At 38.0% G+C, this 25,645-nt stretch overlaps 1 protein-coding gene across 1 annotated transcript in view; it reads left to right on the forward strand.

The window, feature by feature from the left end:
- The window catches only part of LOC127571346 (receptor-type tyrosine-protein phosphatase gamma-like), a 536,499-nt gene that overhangs the window by 401,840 nt on the left and 109,014 nt on the right, over positions 1-25,645 (forward strand). The window contains 3 exon segments of the mRNA XM_052017635.1: positions 678-862; positions 10,952-11,060; positions 21,101-21,150. Of these exon segments, the coding sequence (XP_051873595.1) occupies positions 678-862; positions 10,952-11,060; positions 21,101-21,150 (344 nt within the window).

A 25,645-nucleotide genomic window follows, 5' to 3' on the forward strand; every position in this document is an offset into this window, starting at 1 on the left:
TTGAATCTTCTTTTCAAAATACCAGAAAAAAAACAGAACATAGCTCACTGTATGAAAGGTGATAATTGTCAGTTGTTATGTCAACACTTAATCATTGTTTAATTTTTGTGTTTTAATTCAAAGCAGAATTTGTCACGTGGCTGTTACAATGGACAATCTAGGCCAATTAAGTTTATAATATTAAGTTCACTTCCAATTAACTCCCATCTCCCAAAGTGACTTAATAATTCATTGTGAAAAATCTGTGTTTGACCCTTGGAGCCTGCTGCCATTTCTGCACCACTTCAGAATATAAAAATGTGGTATTTTCAGTAAATCCAGAAAGCATTACACCCCATTCTCACTTTGATATATCAAATGGTGAGCTTCAAATGTTTTATATTCTTACACAGAGCATGCACCACACACATTATGATAATATGTGTTTTAACATTGTTTCCTTCCCCTATCAAGCAATAAATTATATTGATTGCTATTATAAATGGAAAGTGATGAAAAATATTTAGTTGTAGGATTTGAGAAGTTCATCATTTCAAGGTTAATGCAGTCCATTCTGAAACTGCATTTCAGACATCTCATTGCTATACTTTTTTCTTGTAAGGTGGGCGGAGTTTTGGCTGCAGGACAAGTGTTTGGTGATAATCCAAATGGGTCATGTGTTTCTTATTGCCTTACAGTGTGCAGTAGCCCGCCAGTGAATATGACCGTGCAACCTGTGAACAGGTCTGCTTTACTTGTCACATGGAACAGACCAGAAACCATCTACCACCCTCCGATTATAAATTATCTAATCTCCTATAGCTGGACAAAAGATGAAGGGGAAAAAGAGCAAACATTCACCAAAAAGAATGATCACAACCTGGTAAGTTTCCCCTTTGTGCAAGAGTCTGGATCAGTTTGTTCACAGTAAAGGAAATGCAGTGATTCTTGCTGAACTCTGCCCACCTATGAAGCATGAAGATGCATTTAGCACTTGGCTGAGTTTTCAAATTTGGTTTCATGAGCATGTGTGCTACCTGTCCCCACATGGCACTCTCCATAGATCATAGTGAAATATGAAAGACTCTATGAATGTCATGTTTAAATATCTCCACCATATCAGGTGATATAGCATTAGAATGCAAAGGGAAGTGATTGGATGGGACTACTACTGTGATAACCTGCACTGCATTGAACTCCATCAGTCTTGTACCAATTCCAACTATGTAATTTTGAAGCATCAATGCTTGGGCCCTAGATGTATGCATGTACATTCTTCCAAGCGTAGGGGACATCTGTATCGACAGACTGAAGTATCATTTTTAGCAACCATAAATTTAACTTCTAAAACTTAGTTCATGTTATTTTAATGTAGCACATACATTAAAATCAGAAATGATAATAAACTTTAAAAACATCTGACAACTCAGGAAAACATAAAATTGGCCTAGTAAAGCCATAGATCTGGACAACTGCTAAATGGTCAAGCTAAGATCATTAAAATGGCAGTGAATTTTTAAAATATTTATGATTGGGATATCTAACAAGTCTGCACTTATTGGCCATTTCTAGTTTCTCAGTTGATGATGGTGGTTGTTTGGCCAATATCAAGGAGATTTTCTGCTGAACAAAGTACAGGAGATAAAGCACCAGGTGAAGATCGCATATCAAAGGAAGATGACCATGTAACTAGATCTGAGAAAATGGAGACAACTCCCTCAGCATTTTCTCTAATAGTATTAGGGAGTCCCTGTTTAAAACAGAAAACCTTGATGTCTTATCCTCCCTACAAACCTTGCATGGCAGTTTCAGTTCTATTTACAAGAGCCAGCGTAACCCAAAAAAAATTATATTAGTAGTCACTACCCAGCATGGGCAAGAAGGCTACCCAATTACTTGGAAAATGCAGATGGCATGTATATATTGTGCTAATTAAGCCATCCCAGTATTGGCGAGGCTATTGGTATTCCCTACTTTTTTATGTGTAAATTGAATAGCAGCTTTAGCCAAGAAAAGTGCAAGTGATGTCAATCTGTCATTATTTTTCAAAAACAGCATTTTACTGCCTAAATCATCAGTGACCTCCATTGAATGTTGTGTGTTTCTTGTGTTTGAAAGGTAGGTGTGAACTATATCCACTGCAGATATTTTAGGCACAAAACTTGGAGGTGTAAGATGTATATTCTCGTTAATTCAGAGGGGTTTTTAAAGTTTAAATGTATGTACCTCACTCAGCATGCAGCGTGCATTTCCAGGAATGAGAGAGCTAATGAAGTCAACACTAAGTGGCACCATTATATACAGAGAGATGTTACTGGCAGCATTACTATAGCAGGAACTTGGTACAAATTCCTGCCATCCCTGCTGCTGTTCTGGGAACCTGAGTGCTGTGAACCTGGCGTGAACCCCTGCCCCCCCGTTACGGTACAATGCTGCGTTGTAAACTGGGTATAAATCCAGCAACCTATCACACCATGGTTCAGTGTGGAGAGACTGCCTGTGAGAGCTGGTGTTGTACAGGCTGGGGTGAGCATTGTGACAGGTCAGTGGCTCAGGACTCCATTCTGGCCAGTACTGTGAGTAGGGCCATTGCTGGGAACTGACAGAATCTGCTTCATGAGTGCAGTTCATACAGTCTTACCCATCATCTCCTTATCGGATGTCATGGAAGCTGCCAGCTCCTCCTCTCTTACTCTTACTCCTCCTCTCTCCCAGGCCCAGAGATTTCTCTGTGGTAACAAGCTCAAAGGCCAGCAGCAGATGTTGTTAATGCAGAAAAATCACTGAGCTGGGGAGAGCTGTGCAGCCAAACAGAGAGGTGGAGACAGCAACTTCTATCATTACATCCAGCTGGAGGGGATAAGAGAGTCCATGTGATCTGGGTGGTCTGTCAACACATGGAGCAGCCACTGCCAGTCCCCAATAATAGCCTCACTCACAGTGTTCGCCAAGGAGCAATCTAGAGTCCCACATCTCAGTGATGAATGATGCACTGCACACCTGGCCTAACACTGGGCTTCACAGGCAGCTTCTCCACACCAAGCCGTGGGCAATTCATTGCTACGAGAGCTCCTGCAGAGGGTAGGGACTCACAACAGATTCCCGTCACAGTAGTGAATAGCTGTTGGGAGGCAGGAGTTTAAGTCAGATTCCTGGCATGGCTGTGTACAACACGGTCAAAGAACAGGGCCTAAGTACCCATGAATGTTCAGGCTGAAGGACCAAGAACGCTATAACAAATCAGTGCCCTAAGTAGCACCACTAGAATTTAGCCTTTTAACTGACAGCAACAGGATTCAGAGATTCCTGAGAGGTTCCGTCGGGATTGTAGAGATGCAGATTAAGAGAAAAAGAGTTTCTTTTCTTTTTAATTATTTTGATTGAATTTTAATTAGTTATGTTTTGATTTTTATTTAGTTAACTTTATTTTAAGAATTTTTATTTTTTTTTTACTTAGTTGATTTGCAATAAACATTATGTCTCTGAATGTGAGAAAATTAAACCATTAGTTTACCCTCCCAGGTTTCATAAAGTCTGAGAAGGGACTTTGCCATCTGTCAAGCAATTAAGCCCCTATCACCATGCAGACAATTGTGCTGGAGTCCAGGAAATTTTGGACCAGCAAGATTGGGTCTCCACATCCAGAACAGGCAAGACCATGTGCAGCAGTTCTGGCGAGAAGGAACTGGCCCAGCAAGATCTGATCCATTGATTTCACCCCCTTTAATTCACCCTCCCCCTCATCTCTTCCTGCTATTTTCCAAATTTTAAATCTCATTTGTTGATGAGATGTGCTGTGCAGCTGTCTAATTCATTTAGGTCCCAGATGTTCTGTTATCTTTGCTACTCTGTCATTAGCTTTCACTCTCAGCAATTTTGTGGGCCAAATTTCTTCAATCTGAAGGGTGCTGGGGAAATCTGATGAACAGCACTGCTACTGCAAATTCTGGCCCAGAAATAATAATAGTCCCTTTAGCCTTACTCAAATTTTGCAAATTGCTTCCTCCCTTCTTGCTAGGCCTATTGCCAGATCAGGTTTTCTGCATTTGCTTTTAATGACTAGACCTCCCTAATCCTGCAGGTTGGTGATTATATTCCAAAATGGAAAAAACTCTCCCATTTTGTCAGTTTGATATTTTTCCTCATGCTTTAGGGCAAGAGAGTAGGAGGAAACTGAATTTCACATCAGTGGATAGGTCTAACCTAAATATTTCTGGTTTTGTTTTACTGGTAAGCAAAGACTTACAAACTCTCTTTGCCAAAATATTCCATATTAGTATACAACCAGTTAGATAGTTGGTCATTGTTTTAATGTGATAACTTATTTTTATAGGATCATGTAAGATAAGATTCTTAATATCATTGGTATTACTATTTTACTACCATCGGGGAGGAGGTACAGGAGCCTGAAGACCCACACTCAACATTTCAGGAACAGCTTCTTACCCTCTGCCGTCAGATTTCTGAACAGTCCATGAACCCATGAACACTACCTCATTATTCTTCTTTTGCACTATTTATTAAACTTTGTAACTTACAGTAATTTTTATGTCTTGCACTGTACTGCTGCCGCAAAACAACAAATTTCACAACATATGTCAGTGATAATAAACCCAATTCTGATTCTGATTATTTTTACTTTTGTTGAACACTTATATTTATTAAAAGTTCAGAGTTAAGTACTAGCTGCTGCAGGAATATCGTCAATTAATTCAGGATCAAATGTCATCAGCAAGGGAAACAGACCATACTTCAGCCAATATAGAACTATTTTCTCTGGGAATAATGAAATAATTAGAAAATTAACAATTAAATTTACTTAAGCTAATTAGCTGGTAGCACAGTTTTATAAGCGGGTACTTGAATAATGGAGTTATTGTATTGCCTGAACTGCTGGTTGCTACATGAGCTAGTAATCAGTTAGCCATCATAAACAGACTGGCCATTGTGCCAGAATATTAGCATCCATGTGCTTGTACAACTGTCCATTAACACTCTCACACTCACAATCCAACTACCTCAGCTATGATTTTATGTGATCTCTTCTTTTCAAGTGAAGGCATTTGGTAAATGAAATTATAAAACTTTTCTTTTAAAATACATTTTTATAATGAGCACAAATGTTTATGGAAGATGATTTTGAAAACAAACTAATTGTACAGAATAACTCATAAGTAAGTTGCTTGTGTAAAATTAAATGTAAAATGAATTGCACTGAAAGCAAAAGTTCTGTTGTTTTGCACAAAAGGAATACATTTATTTTGGAATAAAGGAGAGGAAAGGACAATTTGTCTTGCAGTGTGATTGATCTGGGAGCTATTCATTTCTATATCAACAAAAATTTTATATCAGTTGTTTTGTGGTCTAGCATTCCATTCAACTGATTTATGTCAATTGCATTGAAATGTACTTTTCTGGTCCAAGGTTTTTTACTTAGTATTTTCATGGTGTCAACAGAAGAGAGGAGAAATTTACCAGCCTGAAGGAGACAGAAGCATAGGTTAATCTACCCTTCATCAGTCTCAATGATTCTTACTGGCCCAGAGGGATATTACACATTAATGGAAGGCATTGCCAATAGTATAAGATGTTACATCTTGAAAGAAAAATGGATAACATACTTATTTAGTGAAAAGTATTGAATTAGCCACAAGAGATGCTCTAAGAGAACAACGAGTAATAATCAACTCACTGTTTATCATGTAACAACAGCAATTCTTTAATAGGCTTTTGGTTACAGTTTTTCTTCTGCATAATCTTTTTGATAAATTCATATTTGATGCCAGAATGACTATCCCTACTATAACTTTGTGGTGCCTTATGGCAAGAATCTCAATCTCAGTGATGACTTGCTTGGATCTTTAACCTTGTTGATGCTGGAGATCAGAACCCTTAAACAAAAATGAAAGTTTGAGACCTGGTTTTAAAAAAAACACCCTCACTAGTGTACTTTCAGTGAATGCCACAGGCATTCAATTTGCCCCCGATTCGACAGCAAATAAGTAGACAGAAGATTGTGACACAGACTAAGTAGTTCGTTGTTTCTTTTATATTTCATTAACCAGTGGTTCAAATGAATATCCAGGTCCTATAAATGGATCTGAGAGGTGGAAACCAATGAAACTGAGGAATCAACTGTGGTTCAGTCAGCACATATGGAGAGTCATTTGGGAACATGCAGCTGTTCTCTGTACTATACAGGAAGATTTGTGCACTGAGGATGACAATATAATACCAATATACAACATAGTTCTTCATCTGAAGGATGCTAAAATGCCTTCAGATGAGGGACTCTGTTCAACAGCAAATGAGTAGACAGAAGATCCTAGGTATTTTGGGTACTTCTTTTGTATTTCATTAAGCAAATGAATATGCAGGACTATGGTCTTATAAATATTACTTTAATATCCAGCAGTCTCCATTCTACAATCATGATATTTTGTTCATATCTTTACACAAAATATTTTCTGCAGTGTTTGATTCCTGCTGGTGCTAAATATGGTAGAACCAGTGGTTACAAATCAATAACTTGTCACTTTCTTCAGCATATCCCTCGAGAGACAGGCAGCAGCTTCTCCTGTCAAGATTGTTAGAATGTCTTTTTGAATAAAGCAGTGCTTGGCTGGCATGCAAGGCGTATGCATTCTGTACTCTTTGGAAAAGTGGAGTTTAAAAGGGAGCAATTTGATAAGATCTGAAGGAATAATTCATGGATTCTGACAGTTCAAATAGAATTCATGGATATAGTCACACAATATGAATGTGTTAATAGCTCAGAATTTAGGCATGAAGGTAAACAAGCAAGTAGCCAGTAAACCTTGAAGCCCTGCTCTCTCCTACATCACTTCAAAGTAAGTGATTTTTGAATAATGGAAAAACAGGTAATTTATCTCTTGGAAATTTAGATGGCTTTTGGGCCTATAGTTGATTTATGTGAGGAATTGAAGGAACGCCTGTGAAATGAGATTGGAAACATGTAGCAATACCAATAACTTAAATGGGACAACTCTAGTGATCAGGCCAGCAGTGAGAGGGGGTTGAATTTTACTCCAGGTGCCCACTCTCTTATAGTTTTGGAGAATGCCACCAACCTTAATTTTAGAGCTTTGAGTGGCAGCAACCATTCACTCTGGCTACAGCCTTTCCCACCTCCCCAATTGATTCAGCTGATAGGCATCTCCAATGTTAGCAATGAAGCCGAATTACTGAAAACGTGAATGATGATAAAATTTTATGTTTACTCTGCTCTTTCAGGTTTCACCGAACACCTGAATACAATTTAGTAAGCAAAACAAAATAGCCATCAGGTATTGTTTTTACTTCCTGTATATCATGAATATATATGAAAGAAATTACGGTGGGTCAGTATGACTGCCGAAAGATCCCAATTCCCATTACCATCAATGGAAAACTCCAGGTTTGGGAGGTTGAATGGATGCTATGAACAAAATTATTCAGAATAAGAATGGTTGAATGTAATGATTACATCAATAAAGGAAAGTCTGGGAGAATTGCAAGAAATTAAATCCTGTAATCAATTTTATCAGTGCAAGGTATGGAATTTCAAGTAATCGGACAGTTGCAAATACTCATGTTCCATTTTAATGTAACCAAGCAAAATTGAGGTACTCCAATAGCAGGAACCAATATTATGGCTATTAATTCCAATAATAAAAACAGAGAACGTTGGACTGGCTCAGCAGCTTAGGCAGCATGTGTGAAAAGAGAAACTTAACGTTTCATGTCAGAGACCCTTCGTCTGACAACCTGAAAAGTTAACTGTTTCTCTTTCCACAGATGCTTCCTGACCTGCTGAGTGTTTCCAACATTTTCTGTTTCTTTTTGAAATTTGCAAGGCTTTTTCATTTACATTATTTCCAATAAATTCTGCATTAAATTGGCTCAATTTTCTTGTGTCTTGAAATTTATCAGCATTGCTAGTATTTTATTGAAAATTTAAATTATTTTCTTCTTTATTGAAAAATTGTCATCTGATGCTCAGTTTGTACCCTTCTCACCTTTGGGTTAAAAGGATGTGGGTTCAAGTCACACAATGGGAATGTGACGCCCAAGATCTAGACTGACGTTCCAGTGCAGTAATGAAGATGTGCTGCGTAACTGGAGGTGCGGCCTTTCACTGAAATTTTGAATGAAGGCCCTATTTGTTCTCTTTCCTGGATTTTTTTAAAGATCCTATAAGGCAATTTCAAAGAAGCGCAAGGGCCTTTCACTGGTTTCGGACCTCTATTCTGACTGCTATTCATTCCTTACCAACTATTACCAAAACAATTAACTGGTCATTAACACATTGCTGTTTGTAGGAGCTTAGTGTGGCAATTTGGCTGCCAAGTGTCCTACAGTACAACAGTGGCTACACTTAAGATGCATTGGATATAATACATTTGAGAAATCCATGAAATACACCAGATAAATACAAACCTTTGCTTTTAAAAAAATTCATTACATTAGTATAGTATAGTATACAGAAAATCCAGGAATACAATGTGTCTCATTCTGTCCTTGGATTGGCATTCTGTGTAATGGAATCAGATTTCATCTTTTCATTATCCTTGAAGTTCTTTCTTTCATTTTCAATTCTGTTTTCAATTTATTCAAAAATATTGTTATCTGGGTTGCACTAATAGATGATGCATATTATGAAATCTTTCAGGAATCCATCAAAACAGTCAATACAATGATGTATTGCTGTGTTCTCCGTTGTCATAATTGGCTATTCTTGAACAGATGCTTATCTAAATTAAACAGAGAACTGGCAGTATATATATCACATGGGAAGATGGTGGCACAAAAATGTCATTTTGCTAACTTTTGATTATTTTTACTGGGGAAAATTTGATGAATTGATTTGAATAGAGCAGCTGACATAATTGAATGTTCTATTATGGACCCATGTGAGAAAATTGCGCAATTTATAGACTGTTATTACTTACACTAAGGGTAAAACTTTAAGACCTTTGTGGCCTTGTGGAGTAAATAAGATTGTGTTGTTGTTACACAGGCAAGCAGTTTATCAAAGCCAAAGCAATTGTTGCAGCACTTTTTAGTAAAACCTATTTAGTATGTAATGGAATTGGTCAGTTGGGTGAAATAGAATTTTGCACTCAATGCTATTGAACAGTCATGTGTCTCATCATGGAGAAGGTGGACTGTCTTGGTGATTATTTCTTGCACTTGGTTCTGAGATTTCCTATTGTACCATAATTGCGAGAAGGTTGATAAGCTTAAGATTTTATTTCAAGAGCATCTTTAACCAGTTACTTTCCTGAAGATCATTCACAACTGTTCTCTAGAATACATAAACTTAGAAATTCTCCACTGTATGATAACATCAAAATGTTTTGTGAATTACAGTCAGCAATGATCATCATAAACTGCATGATAGGTTTCAGAATGGAAGCTCTTGGAAACTACCTCTTCAATGACTAGAGATATTTTGGGGCAGGTTTTTTTCTTGAGAAGTGTGATGGGAATGAGGAGTACATGGCTCCAACAGCCACCAGGTCCATAATGTATTTTAACAAGTTAAAGTATGCCCTTGTTCCAATCATCAATTAAGTATGCAATTTAAAGCTAAAATGAGCATCTTGATTCATTTGTGCTATTTGTGTCTTTGAGTGCAGTGATTAACAACATTGTAACTGGGTTATTTCCCCTCTATGTTTTCTTATTTTTAGCTCCTTTCTCTCCATCTTTTCACACTCTGTTGGAATGCACAAAGCACAAAAAATATCAAAGGAGCATGCCCAATTGTCCTAAGGCTATTGATGTTGGGTCAGCTTCTGAGAAGAAAACTTGAGGACAAATTTCAAGCAAACTTGAAGCTATTTTAGGATTCAGTTTCCATTTATTTTAGAAATTCTTCTGTCATCTGTTTTCATTTCCTGTAACTTTGGAGTTTGATTGCAAGGAGCATTAATGAAGGTGGCAATCATTGAGTGGCATTTGAAATTTTGATGTAGTGGGACTCATTAACATTAGGAATTGTGCAGTGTTTTCAATTACGTATTCAAGAGTTAGACTGAATTTGGCAACATGCTGCAAGATTATTGGCAAATATTTGTGAAATATTTTACACCAGTCTTTGTTAATGTAACATGCCAACTCTGAACTCAATACTGACATAGTTTTGGATGTTCCATGCACATAAGCATTCAGACTATCTTGCTAATAGCTGTCATGGGAATCCACCATTAGCTGGCATGCCAAGTGGCTGTCGTGCTCCAATATGTGAGCTGCAGAGACCCTATTGGGCAAAAAATATGACAACACGTTTTCCTGGATAGGGCAATCTTCAAACAACATGGACTTGTGTTGGAACTTCGCCTGATGCCATTCATGTTCAGCGTATTGTATAAAACCAGATGTCATTGCTCACTATGTATTTGCTATATAACCATGATTTGCCTTTAGATAGAGACAGCTGTATTCAACCAAAATAGTCTTATTACGACAATTTGTCAAAATTTCTGATGAAATGATTGAAAAGCTTGCATGCTTTGGCTCAAAATTGGATACTATTAGCTGTACAGTAAATTACCTGATTATTCATCTGGTATGTTATTTTTATTGCTGTTTAATCAGTATACAAAAGACATTGATATGTATTCATAAATCTAACCTCTTGTGTCTGAAAGGTAATGACTTTGGACCAGACCATATTTATATTGAGATTTTAAGTATCTTTCTAACTTCACAAATTAATAATAATTGGATTCCACTAGCTAAGATTTTTATTTGAATAAACGGGTGTTTGCTCAGACTATTTTTGCAAGTATTTAAAGGGATTGTTTGGATTGAACCCCAACTAATGAAGCCTAGTAGAGGTTGTATTTAAAATCATCAAAGTTTGCCTGTTGTTGCCTGGAGGTTTTTACAGTGTGTAATTGTAATTACATCTACAATTTATAACTTAAATTATAATGTAATTTGCTTGTTTGTATTTTTAACACAGGAAGCGATTATCAATCATGTTTCCCTGGATAAACTCTACCTGTTTCGTGTTCAAGCTGTATGTCAGAATGATCTGCGAAGTGATTTTAGCCAGACAATGCTATTTCAAGGTGAGCCAACATGGAAACAAAAAGATTAGATTTTAATGTTTGGATTTATGTAAACTTAATAAATGGCCTACTTCTGGTCATCAACAGCATGAGGTGAATGTAAATACAAGTCCTTTACCCTGCTTTTCTCCTCACTTTCCATTATTGGGCATCTATTGTCTCTTGTAATTTTCTGTCATCTACTTAAATGATTGAATAAATCTAGTTAATTTGAAGTGCAAGAAAATACTTATAAGTTCATAGGAAGGAAGCATGTTGATGGGTTTTTAAATGATTGGTACTGTAAACCAATTTGGTGAGAAAAAAGTTTTTGAATCAGGTTCATAACACTTCTGTTAAAGAAAGCAGACACGTGATCCTGGCAGGTACAATTTTACTGTACCACATTGGACCAATTAGCTGACAGTTGTGTTATCTTTTTGTATGCCATGACTTCTTGACTGCCCTGAATCTTCTAATACAGGTGGGCATCCAAGATGGTCCTCTGCTGCTCAGCAGGTTACATTCTTATGCTGAAATGTGTATATCCCTAAAAGCTACAGGACTGTGGTGCAGGACCCTCTATTGATCGATTTGCTGCATTTTAATTGTGAAGCCACAAACCACTAAACGATCCAAAGTCCTCATATTCACCCTTGACTAAAATACATTGCAATCAATTATTTTTGGTTAAAGCATCTATTCACTTTGCATCAAAAAGGTATTCAAAGCGCTTATAGCTCAGTCCTCATCTGAGCCTTCTGCATATCCTTTTTCCCTACCCAGCTACAGGCCACTCATACTTGGTGTTTCATTCTATGCAGTTTCTACCTCTTTTCTCCAACTTTAGAACATTAACAGTATTTATTTTGTTGGCTGCAAGCGTCAGTCTGTGTCTTTTCTCATCATTGGCTCTGAGCTGTTCCTGCATGGCCTGGCCACTTTGCATTTCTTGGGTGCATGAAAGAAGGAAGGCACATTGAAAATGATAAGGTGTAGTTGGGAGAAGAAATTCGGGGTATATACCTGCACCATCTGCAGCTGTAGATCAGAAAAGTATCAGAATTGAAAAGAACATTGAATGTGATGAGGACATTGTAACCACAGGAGGTTTGAATCCTGCCACGAACAACTATCTCACTAATGGGTGCCACTGAGGGTCACAGTTCATCTTCTATTAGTTGCTATTGGTAGCATTTGAACTGCTAGAGAAAGGGAAGTCTGTCAGTGAGTGTTAAACAACAGTTGGATGATATAGTTGTCATATTGAATAGTCAGAAGAATGTGCAAGCTGCAGAATGTGAGTGTGAGACTTAGAGCAATGCTAAAAGCAAAGAGAATTGATTACAATGTCTTTTAGTCAAAGGTGAAAATGAGAACTTTGGATCATTTAGTGGTCTCTGGCTTCACAGTAGTAGACGATATCATTTATCCTTTTTGAATCCTGGTTGATAAAGATTCTTGGGTGATGAGTCATGGGATTGTGGTGAATTGAACACTTTATGAGACTCGTGGTTCAGTTATTGGCATATGGCATTTAAAAGTGTGTTCACTGACCTTGACCACGTACGAGGCATGAATTTTTTGTGGCACTAGATCTTCAAATCTAATGGCTTGGCTCCTTGTATTGATATCTGGCAGTTTCTATTCCAGCTGCCTTTTGAATTTGTGTCTTGAGATCACCTGGTCCCCAGGAGATACAGTACATCCCTCTGACTTTTCAACAGCAAATCTCCAGTGTTGCATCCAAGTGCCTTGGATTTGTACCATTCTTCAATGGGTCAGATTCACTTCCTTCAAAATACCAGCACCTGCTGTAGCCTCAGTGCACCTCCCCTTTAGGTTGGCTTTAAATGTAGCAGGAAATGTTTCAAGGGATATTAGCCAGATGCAGGCAAATGGGACTAACTCAAATAGGCATCTTGGTCAGCATGAACAAGTTGGGCTGAAGGGCCTATTTCCATGCTGCATAACTCCCATGACTCTGTAACCCACCCAGGATTTTAGCCCTTGCACTTGCCTTGATGCAGATCAGTGAATTTTTCAATTGAAATCTCATAATATTTGTTTTAAAGAGAAGTCTTCAGTTTTATCCCACCCCTGAGAATTACTGGCCCAGCATCATCCTTTCTCCCATTCTTTCTTACCATTCTTTCCCATAATTTATAATGACAGATTTTATTCTTGTCAAATGCTGAGCTCAATAATGAAATAGTTGTATTGTCGAATGACAAAAATATAGCTATCTGCTCCTTGCAGATGTATTATATACTATTGTAAAGCTGCACTTGGACTCTCAATGAGTTCTGTAAATAGCAAATGGATGGCTTTGCTTCTGGAATTAGATGGATGTGTGCTGGATAGCAATCCATACAGAAGAAGAATGAAAAATGAAGTAAATTGAAATCAGATTCGATTTGGTATATAACAAACTGCAATTTAAAAAAAAACAGAAGTACAAGATGTAAAACTTAAAGGTGATTCAAGTAAGAAGGAAGCAGTTGTTAAGTGCAAAACCAGCAATGCCTGCCTAAAAGGCATCATTTTATAATTGTCCTGTATTCAATAATAGGAGAATGCACAACATGTGTGTTCATTTAACATATGATTTTGCATGTATGGGTCCATAGCTTCCCAAAAACAACTGCCCATGGTCATCAGGACTTTGAGTTGCCTGAGAACCCTAACTCATCTAAGTGAGAAGACATTAACCATAGAGACTAGAATATATATTCCAAGGGAGTGGATAAGGAGGGTTTAGAATTTTTAAACTCTTACCTTACAGTTAACAAATGGCCACTGTCTTTCTTTATTCCAGATCTTATCAATAGGATAAGAAAAAAGAAAGGAATATTGTTATCATTCACATCTTGAAGAAGTCCCAATATGTTACATAGTCACTAGAGTACGTTTGCAAAACCAAACAGCTAGAGGAACTCAGCAAGTCGAGCAGCATCTGTGGAAGCAAAGGGATGGTCGACATTTTGCATTGAAACCCTGCGTGAGGACTGCTGCTTGACCTGCTGAGTTCCTTCAGCAGTTTGTTTTTTGCTCCAGATGACAGCATCTGTAGTGTCTTGTGTCTCCACTAGAGTATGTTTGAAGTGCATTAATTGTAATGTACTATATGTAGCTGTTAGCTAATTCACTAAACAGAAAGGTTCCACGAGCGAAGTGACTAGATAACGGCAGCAGGGTGGATCCTCTGCTGATCGGCAGGCTGCCTGAGCTTGCTGGTTGCTTGTCCTTGGAGTACACTCTTTTAACAACAAGCCCCCAGGTGCAGTCTTCTGCTGCAAAATTGGTTCACGGATGATCAGAAAGATCCAGCAGAACATAGGAACTCTCTGAGCACGGTTGTCGGGTTCTTTGGCAGCTGATGAATGTCTTTGGTTTTCACACATGTTTAGAAACATTCAGGCATTGTGGAAAATTAAATACTGTTTTTTTAAAAAAGTTGTAATTATAGGGAATGAAGAGCTCAAAAGTTTGCATTAGTAAATGATTAGTATGAGATTAACTAATGGATCTGAAAGGTAATAAATCCACAGGACATGATGACCCATTTTGAAGGAGCTTAAAGTGGAGGTAGTTGACGCACTAGTTGTCACCTTCCAAAATTCCACAGATTCTTAAATGCTACCGACAGATTGGAAAACTGGATGATGTATCTGTACTATTTCAAAAAGCAGGGAGAGAAAATACAGGAAACTATAGATCACTTAGCCTGACACCCAAAGTAGGGAAAATGCTGGAAGTGATATCAGAGTACTTAGAAAATAATGGCAGAATTGATCAGAGTCGACATGAATTAGTGAAAAGGAAATCCTGTTTGACAAATTTTTTGTAATTTTAAAATTGTAACCAGCAGGATGGATAAGGGCAAACCAGTTAAAGTGATCTATATGGACTTTGAAAAGGGTTTTGATTAAGTGCCATGCAGGAAATTTTTGAACAAAAGTAGAGTGTATGTTGTTGGGGTAATATACTGGCAGTGATTGAGGATTGGTTAATGAACAAACACAGAGTGGAAATCAGGTAATCTTAAGGTTGGGAGTCTGTGATTAATGGGAGTCCCACAGAGATGGTGCCAAGGCCCCAGTTGTTCACAATCCATATCAATGTTTTGGTTGAGAGACCAAGTGTAATATATCCAAACTTGCTGATAATACAAAGCTGGGGGACAACTGGTAATGGGAGGACGGTGAGAGGCTTCGGGGTGACATGAACTGGTTATGTGCATAAGCAAGACGATATGAAGAAAAACGTGAGATCATTGGCTTTGGTAGAAAAATGCAAAGGCAGAGAATTTTCAAAATCATGAGAGATTGAAAGAAGTTGAGGTTTAGAGGGACCTGGATGACCTTGCATATGAATCATTGAAAGTCAACATTCAGGTACAGCATGCAATTAGGAAGGCAAATGTTATGTTGGCCTTTATTGTAACAGGATTTGAGGTCAAGAATAGTAGTTTCTTGCTCCAATTAAATATTGAACGCAAATCCTTCCTTCTGACTTAAAGGAGGATATATATGTAAAAGAACAAGTACAACAAAGATTCTCAAGACTGATTTCTGAGAGGTTTGTCAAACAGGGAGTGATTAAGAAGACTGAGCATATACATACAAAAACCTTATTGTGCTTAACAGAGTATGTGCAGAGTTGATGTTTCCCCTGGTTGGGATGTCTGGAACCAGTGGTCACAGTCTCATGATAAATGGTCAGCCATTCACAACAGAGATGAGGAGAAAGAGAAGGTGGTGAATCTTTGGAATTCTCCACAGAAGAATGTGGAAGTCTGTCACTGTGTTTATTCAAGACATGGATTAATTGGTATTTGGATATTATGACAATCAGCTGATATGGAGTAGTGATGAAAAGTTGCACTGAAGTAAAAGATCAGCCATGATGTTATTGAATGGTGAAGCAGGCACAATTATCAAATGGCCTACTCCTGCTTCAATTTCTTAGGTTTTTATAACAAATAAATTTTAAAAAGTTAAAACACTGAGAAAACTCCCAAACAATTAAAACCAATTAAATGTTTTTAAAACAACTGAATGAAATCAAATGGAAGGAGAATTAACTTGAACCAGTCCATCCTTGCTGCTTCTTCCCATTGATTTCACAAAGACTCAGGCAGTCTGTGTTTCACCACTGGACTCCAAGAGGTGTCCTGAGAACAACAGTTTGCTGGACTTCAGCCTGAGTTAGGAAGTCACTGTTAGTTAATCTGCCAGCATTTAAGGAGTAGATTGGACCTATTATTTTTGCTGTTGTTGCCTGAAAAAAAAATGCTGGCCAGACCACTAAGAAAGATGCTTTACTCTTCATGTCATCCTTAGAGTTCTTCACTTCTAATTGCTTAACTTAATGTCTCATTCATTTAATTGCTTCATTTAATGTCTCATTCACTCAAGCCTTCAACTCTATACAGTACTCCTTCAGTAACGTACCGAATTATCTGCGTAGTTTATTTGATGATATGCTTGAACCTACAATATTCTAATTCAGAATTGAGAGAACTAACACAAGCTTGATAAAGATAAAGAATTTTTTTTTTGCAAATGCACATGAACAACTCATTCTATTGTGCATATGGTAGGGAAAAATGTCAATGTAAATCATGTAAGTTTTGTACCTGTGGTAGATACTAAACTTGTAATAACACCTTTATTGTAAATCAGTTTGCCATTCTGACAGGATGGTCCTTGAGGTTCAGCCCAGATTGCTGTGGTTTGAAATAGATCAAGAAGCTTTTCTCCCATTCTTTGGTCCACTGCTACACAACTCCAATTTGGGAGAAAATGTTCCTATATCAAGGGAACTTTGAAAGATTGTGGTTTAGGAACCTCCAATGTTCTCACGTATTTCCTTTGAAACTCTGAGCTGAGAAGTAGTTGGTACTGAGGATCCTTTGCTTTGCTTGGGAATTTGGGAAAGACAAAAGTGATGTCCTGAAACATATTGACGTTATGAAAGAAAAGGTGCTGGCGATGTTGAGGCATGTAAAGGTGGATAAATCCTCGGGCCCTGACCAAGTGTATCCTAGAATGTTGTGTGAAACAAGGGAAGAAATTGCAGTGGTCCTGGCAGAAATTTTTGTATTTTCCTTAGCCGTGGGTGAGGCATCGGAAGGTTGGTGGGTGGCTAATGTTATACCTTAATTTAGAAAGGGCTGCAAGGACAAGCTGGGGAACTACAGACCACTGAGCCTAACAACACTTTTGGGAATGTTATTGGAGGAGATTCTGAGAGACAGGATCTATCTGTATTTGGAAAGGCAAGGATTGATTAGGGATGGTCAGCATGGTTTTAAGCATGGGAAACTGTATCTCACAAATTTGATTGGGCTTTTTGAAGAGGTGACCAAGAGGATTGATGAGGGCAAGGCAGTAAACATGAACTTTAGCAAGGTGTTTGACAAGGTCCTGCATGGTAGACTGGTCCTGAAGGTTAGATCACATTGGATCCAGGGTGGGCTAGCCAACTGGATATAATATTGGCTTGGTGGAAAGAGTCAAAGCATGGTAGTGGAGGTTGTTTTTCAGTTTGGAGGCCTGTGACCAGTGATGTGCTACAGTGATCAGTGCCTGGTCCCCTGTTGTTTGTCATATTTATTGACAATTTGGACGAGAATGAAGGTGGCATGATTGGTAAGTTTGCGGATGACACCAAAATTGGTGGTGTGGTAGACAGTTAAGGCTACAACAGATCAGCTGGAAAAGTGGACCAAGGAATAGCAGATGGAATTTAACTTGGACAAGTGCGAAGTTATGCATTTTGGGAAGTTAAAGCAGGGCAAAGCATACACTGTAAATGACAGGGAACTGAGGAATGTTGTATAACAGAGAGACCTAGGTGTCCAAGTACATAGTTCCTTTAAAGTGGCAACATAGGTAGACAAAGTGGTGAAGAAAGCGTATGGCTCGCTTGCTGCCTTTGGATGGGGCATTGAATACAAGAGTTTGATGTCATCTTAGGGCAAAGCATACACTGTAAATGACAGGGAACTGAGGAATGTTGTATAACAGAGAGACCTAGGTGTCCAAGTACATAGTTCCTTTAAAGTGGCAACATAGGTAGACAAAGTGGTGAAGAAAGCGTATGGCTCGCTTGCTGCCTTTGGATGGGGCATTGAATACAAGAGTTTGATGTCATCTTAGGGCAAAGCATACACTGTAAATGACAGGGAACTGAGGAATGTTGTATAACAGAGAGACCTAGGTGTCCAAGTACATAGTTCCTTTAAAGTGGCAACATAGGTAGACAAAGTGGTGAAGAAAGCGTATGGCTCGCTTGCTGCCTTTGGATGGGGCATTGAATACAAGAGTTTGATGTCATCTTAGGGCAAAGCATACACTGTAAATGACAGGGAACTGAGGAATGTTGTATAACAGAGAGACCTAGGTGTCCAAGTACATAGTTCCTTTAAAGTGGCAACATAGGTAGACAAAGTGGTGAAGAAAGCGTATGGCTCGCTTGCTGCCTTTGGATGGGGCATTGAATACAAGAGTTTGATGTCATCTTACATCTGTAAAAGATGTTGGCGAGACCGCACCAAGAGTGCACTTCTGGTTACCGTACAAGGAGGTTGCCAGGACTGGAGGGCTTGAGCTATAAGGAGAGTCTGAATAGGTTGAGACTGTGTTCCCTTTAGCTAAGGAGACTGAGGGGTGACGTTATAGATGTTTACAAAATCATGAGAGGCATAGCTAAGGTGAATGGTTACAGTCTTTTTCCCAGGTTGGTGGAGTCTAAAACTAAAGGGACTAGGTTTAAGGTGCAAGGGAAAGATTTAAAGGGGACATGATAATTGGTGAGTATATGGAGGGAGCTGCCAGAGGAAGTGGGTAGAGGTGGGTACAATTATAACATTTAAAAGATATTTGGACAGGTACGTAGATGGGAAAGATTTAGAGTTATTTGGGCCAAATGCAGGCAAATGGGACAAGTTCAGGAAAATACCTTGATCAATAAGGATGAGTTGAGCAGAAAGGCCTGTTTCTGTGCTGTATGACTCTTTGACTCTCTGATTCCATGACTCTATCCTTAGATTGATTATGGTTGGTCCCTGTCTCTGATCTGGAAATTTGTTTCTATGGACGGGTTAGAGTTTGGGTTTTTATCTTCTGTTGTAATCATGGATGTGAAGACATTACATAGCATATTTGTCATTTCCTTAATTTATTTCATTACTATGTTTTAAGCTCTTAACAAACATTTTTATTTCTTGATGAAGTGTTTTTGTTGTGATTTTGATTTCTTTCATGCTCAATGTTGTTAGCTCCTTTTGTTCTTGTTCACCAGAATATCTGTTAATGTTTTGAATTCTTGTACATTTTTTTCCTAGTTTTTTGAATTGTGCCGTAACTCTTCAGTTGTCCATGTTTTTGGGAAACAAGTATAGCTCTCACTCCTTGGAGGTAAACAGGTTCTGTATCACAATAAGTTCTTTATCAGCATCACTAATTGATGCTTTTTTGTGTTTTTCCCATTCAAGGAGATTGGTGTGGTCATTGACTGTGTCATCTCATTTTCTTAGCCTTTACCTAAGTCAAGAATCTAACGTAGGAGGAGGAGACATTGACAGTAGTCAGTGGCACAGGTCGTTAGTGCTGCTGCCAATCATCTCCTGTGATTCATGTTTGATTCTGATCTCAAGTGCTGTCTGTGTGGAGCTTGCACATTCTCCCTGCAGGTTAATAGGCTGCTCTAAATTGCCCCTAATGTAGACAAGTGGCAGGAGAATTAGGGGGAATTGACAGGCATGTGAGGGAGAATAGGTTACAGGAAAATAAGTTGGGGAATGGTCTGCGAGCTGTCTGGTGAACTGAATGGCCTCCTTTTATATCACGAATAATGAGCAAAATAATTAAAATATATATAAAAATATACCTGTTCTGAAGTGCCCTGCATTTGTCTGTGTGCTCAATTTGTGGTTTTACTCTGAACCTGCACATCAAGTTCTGGTTGCATTGTTTCAATTATTTATAACAAAAGGATGTGTGATGAACATTTAAGTGTAGAAATTGTATTTCATCCATTCTTGGTACAATTAATGGGTACTTAGTTTTGCTCTAATGTAAAATTTAACATCACCAAAAAAAATGCTAAATTTGGACATTTTCACTTTAAGAACTCGCCATTGTTTTCTTTACTTGGAAGCTGACTCCCCTTTTACAGCTGGGCTCGCAGCTGCTCTCCCATTCACAAGCTGCCCACTGGGAAGGAGGTCAGTGATCTTAAAGAGCTTTCTCTGTGGCTGGCACATTAGCTGAAAAGGAGATGAAGGAAAATGTTGAGGGGATAGGGAAAATGGAGAGGAAGGAGGGAAATTCAGGGAGAGAATTTGTGGGATATGGTGGAAAATGGGTTGTGTGAAAGCTTGAATGGTACAGTGATAGGTAATGGAGCCCCCTGTACCATTGCATTAGTGTGATCAGGTCCTGTGTCACAGTCAGGCTGCTGGCAGAATGATCATTAGTGTATCAATTTGCAACATCTACTGCACAGAAGCAAGAGGGCAGCATAATAAATCAATGTGAGATATTTAATGTAAATAAAAGCGATGTCACAGCGCAGGTTCTTTAAAATACATGTAGATCATGATTCTTTGATCCAATTACTGTCAGCAAATCAAAACTGCATGTTGCTGATACTATCATGTGGGTGAAATGGGATGGCAAAATGACATCAGCTTTAGTTAAGTCATGAAGTACCATTTCTTGGTGGTTGGGACTTGCACCATTAATGGGCGCAAACACTTCAAATCATACACAGTATACCTTTATGCATGATTTATGCAAAAGTAAAAGATGCACATGTTTTTTTGTATTCCAGCTTTAGCATTTTAATTATAAACAATTCTATGCAAAGTAATAGGCAATCTGTCTTTTGAAATCAAGACTAAATTATTTGTTGCTGTATTCACATCTTTGACCTGGTATAATTCATTTATTTTTGCTAAATTCCAATGTGGTTTCTTTTAAAATTTCTTTTGTATAATTTTGATTATTTTGAGTTAATTATTTATATTAAAATATTTTGTTCTTCTCTAGCTAACACAACTAGGATATTTGAAGGAACCAGGATTATAAAAACAAGAATGGTAAGTATAGAAATTAAACCTTAATGTTCAAGATGCATAATTTGAAATGTTTCTTTCTAAGACCAACTGACGTCCAATCTCCATGCATGAAGGAAAAATGGGAGGAACTTGTAACATCACTATCCATCTTTGAACATTTGCTTCTCACAACTGATTTTCATTTTTAAGCCCAAATGGTAGCCAACAATGAAGTGATTTAGTAGGCACTGTTTTATCATATCTGACATTGTTCAATTTTTGAAAAAAAATTATAAAATAATCATGGGGCACCATGATATTGTATTTGGACATTGCTGATAAAGGCAGCAGAAAGGCACAGCTGGTACAGCTGCTACCTCGCGTCTCTGGTGACCCTATGTTTCATCCGGACCTCTGCTGCTGTCAGTGTGGAGCTTGTAATTTCTCCCAAGTTGGTTTCCCTCCCAATGCTCCAGTTTCCTCTGACATCCCAAAGATGTGTGTCAATTGGCCACTGTAATTTGAGTGTGTGGGTGAGTAGTAGAATCTGGGGGGAGTTGATGCGAATGTGTAGGTTACAGGGAAAATTGATGGGAAATAGGATTGCTCTGTAAACTGGCATAGACTCAATGGGCTGAAATGGCTTCTTTCTATACCATAAGGAAATATAGAATATGGATAGTAGTTACAACAACACAATCAGGAGGAGGGATATGTGGTCTCTGAAGCATGCTAAGGTCTCCATTGTGCCAAGGATGATCTTCTACCTCTGTTTCATTTCCCTAGCTATCCCCCATTCTCTCATGTGTATCGCAGAGCCATCTCTGAAATCTGAGGTGGTGTCAGTAACAGTGCTGCAGTAAAAAAAATGAAAAAGGAATAAGACTGCCAGGGGAGATGTTCAGAATGTGACTTTCTGAGGCTAAGAGAACAAATAACATCCTTCAGGGCAGGAAATCTGTCATCCTTACCTGATTTAGCCTCTATGTGACTCCAACTCACTAATGTAATTGACTCTTAACTGCTTCCTCAGTTCAAGGGCAATTAGGGAATGATAATAAATGCCAACATTGCCAGCAACATCCACTTCCCGTTAAAGAATAAATAAAAGATAAACTGTCATTTTTATTACACAGTGAAAATCTACAAATTTAGAGCATTGAGAACTAACCTGAAGTACAGAACAGATTGAATTAAAAGTTGTTGTGCAGTATAAACAATGCATTTGAATTAATGCATTCACACAGCTACCTCACAGAGAATTGAGTGGTGTTGCTAGGTATTTTCTCCAACTTTAAACTTGCACAATTTTGGTTGCTGGCCCTTAAAGCATGAAATTTTAATCCCTTTAGTGACTTTTGAACCTGTTGTTTATTGTTTGTGTTGCAGCTTTTGTTGATACAATTTTTTATTAAGGCAATGCAGTGTTGAAGATTAAATTTTATTCCTATTGAACAGCCATCTGTTCTGATAGGTACGGTTGAGAATCATTCATCTCCCCACCTACTATGATGTAGAGTGATGATAAGGTGTTATGGGAACAATGGGAAGTGTAACTGAGACCAATTGGAACATTTATGCTTAGAAACACTGAAATCAGGATTTTTACTGCAAATTGTGTGGCATAAAAAAAGGGTACTAACTTTGGAACATAAAAATAATCCAATCACTAATTCGGAGTCTATAACCCCCTGGATGTTCCTTTCTTGAACACACCTTGAATTGGAATAGTTTTCATTGTTCATGAATTCTCTTTCGCTGTCTTCCCATTAATTGTGGAATAACTGGAGGACTAAAATGAATATTCAAGCAGGAGTTCTATCATAAGCAGCCATTTAACTTAACTCGTGCATTGGTCCTTTTATATTTTTATATCATTGATTTTATTTTAATATCAACATTACCATTCCTTTGCCTACTTTCCCAGTTGATCTAGATTCTGTTGTAACCTTAGACAACCTCTCTTCACTGTCCACCACACCACCAGTTTTGGTGTCATCCACAAACTTACTAATCATACCACCTACATTTTGATCCAAATTGTTAATGTATATGATGAACCACAGGGATCCCAGCACTAATCCCTGCAGCACACCACTGGTCACAGACCTCCAATCTGAAAAATAATCATCCACTACCACCCTCTGACTTTTTCCACCAGGCCAATTTTTTAACTAATTAGCGAGCTTACCCTTGATCCCATGTGATATCACCTTATGGACCAGTCTACTATGCGGGACCTTGTCAAAAGCCTTGCTGAAGACCATGTAGACAACATCTACCACCCTGCCCTCATCAATTGTCTTGGCAACCTCTTCAAAGAACTCAAATGTAAAATACTAAGAAACAGAGATGAATTAGGCCATTGATTAGTATTTTCCAGGTTATGTTTTATTGGGAAGTTCAGTGATAAACTTGCATGAAATAATTTTTTATTATTAAAAAAAAAGACTTTTTGTTGGTGAATCAGTAAACGAGTAGGCAAGCTTTTTGTGTTCAGAGGTGATCAGTTCTTTCTACCTAAATGAACCAACGCCTTGTTTTGCTTCCTTCAATATTCACCAGTAGATGGCAGCAAAATGTGTTAATGCATGTTTACTTATTTGTAAAAGATAGAAAAGTAATCTTAAAAAGTGACTGAATTTCAATAATTCAGGAACGGATAAATAATTTATTTTGCATCTATCCTTCACAATTTTGTCTTGTGGGAGAGAGTGCTAATTGTTTCATTAAAATTTGCTTTAATTAGGAGAATAAAGGAAGAAAAGCAATGGGGAATGGTGAAGAAGAGCACATTGGTAGTTGTTTGGAGAGGTGGTGGGGGAAACATTAGATAATAGCTCAGCTGGAGACAGCAGTTGAAAGAATACCAGTTTTGAAGAACCAAGTACTCTCAATTCTTCAAATATCTAGGTGCTGCACATTTTTTAGAAAGATCCATCATCTATACATCCATTTTCTTTCCATGTTTTCCTATTTCTGATTTTTTTTTCGTCTATTTTAGACCAACTTCTGCTGAAGTATTGAGTAAATCTACAGGGGAGGTCACACAACATTAGCAAGTCAACACTGTCATTATCCTCATGTAATCTGGCAACACACAGTTCCATCTCACTATCAGTTCTCTTGGTGTCACCTCTATCTCCAAATTATCAGATGGCTTCTCCAATGCAATGATCTGTATAAGCAGAAATTTTCTTTTGACTACTATTGGAAAGACAGAAGCTATTTTTACCACAACAATCTCCATTCCTTAGCCACAAACTCCATCATCTGCCAGACATTTCCTTGAAACCAAACAAAATGTTTACAACCTTGAGGTCATATTAGATCCTGAGGTGAGCCATATGTCCTTGTCATCACCAGCTATATCTACCTCTGCAGTAACACCCAACTTTCCCAGTTCTCGCTGTTCTCTCCACCCTTCATTCCCAAATTACTGACCTATGGTGAGGAATGCCATAATTGTAAAAATCCTCAGCTCTCTCCTTGGCCTTACTTCTTTAACCTGCTCCAGCCCCAAAACCCTACATGAGATACCTCATTGTATCAGTTCTAATATCCCGAGTTAAGTTGCTCCACTCTTAACCACTGTTTCTTCAGCTGCTGAGGTCATAAGCTCTCTTTTTTTTCCATAGATCATTCTGCCTCTACCTCTCTTTCATTTCTTTAGGTGCTTCTTAACAGCTTTTAAGACCAAGTTTTTAGTCAAAAGTATTCTAATATTTCTCCTGATCTGGTGTCACATTTTGTGTTTGATAATAGCCTTGTAAAAAAGCTTTAGTAAGCTTTAATAAATAAAGTTGTTATTGTTGTTGATCTGGTAGAACATTTTGCATCAGAAATACTCATCAGAATAACAGCTACAGATGGAGCCTATGCTGCAGGCACTTTAAAATAAAACATGTCCTATGGAGCACTTGTCATTAGAATTTATTTTTAAAGAATATTTCATTCTATGCGATATAGTTATAGATGAGCAGATAAAAAGTAGTTAACCAGGAAATACTCAGCAGGTCCGGTTGCATCTGTGGAGAGATAAACAGAGCGAATGTATCAGGAGAATGAGCTATCATCAAAACGTGAAAAATAATTTAGATACCAGATATAAGCAGGACCATTTTCTATATTTCATGTTAGAGGGCCGGAAACTAGCCCAGCCACGAAACAGCTGGACATCTTTGACAGCTGGCTGAGGCACATTGCTCGCTTAGACATCTGACAAATCAGTGCAAACTTAAAATGTTTATGAATGTTCCTAACACTCAGAAACGATCAAATTTTTAAAAATATTAGAATTTCGAAAGAATAAACAAAAACTAAAGCAGTTAAGAACACAAAATGTTGAAAAAAATTAAGTTAGTTGAAAAAAAATTCATCATATCTACCTTGCTCCTTTGTAGCCATTCCTCTCCGTTCAAATGAATGGAGTTGTTTCTCCTGCACTAGACCTAATCTGGTGCTGGTTAAGCTGGCATTTTTCCCAGTGTAAATGCTGGAGAATTGCCACAAATTAGCATACTGCTGCTGGACTTCT

This window comes from Pristis pectinata, chromosome 6 (genome assembly GCF_009764475.1).
Source record: "Pristis pectinata isolate sPriPec2 chromosome 6, sPriPec2.1.pri, whole genome shotgun sequence".
NCBI classification, from domain to species: domain Eukaryota; kingdom Metazoa; phylum Chordata; class Chondrichthyes; order Rhinopristiformes; family Pristidae; genus Pristis; species Pristis pectinata.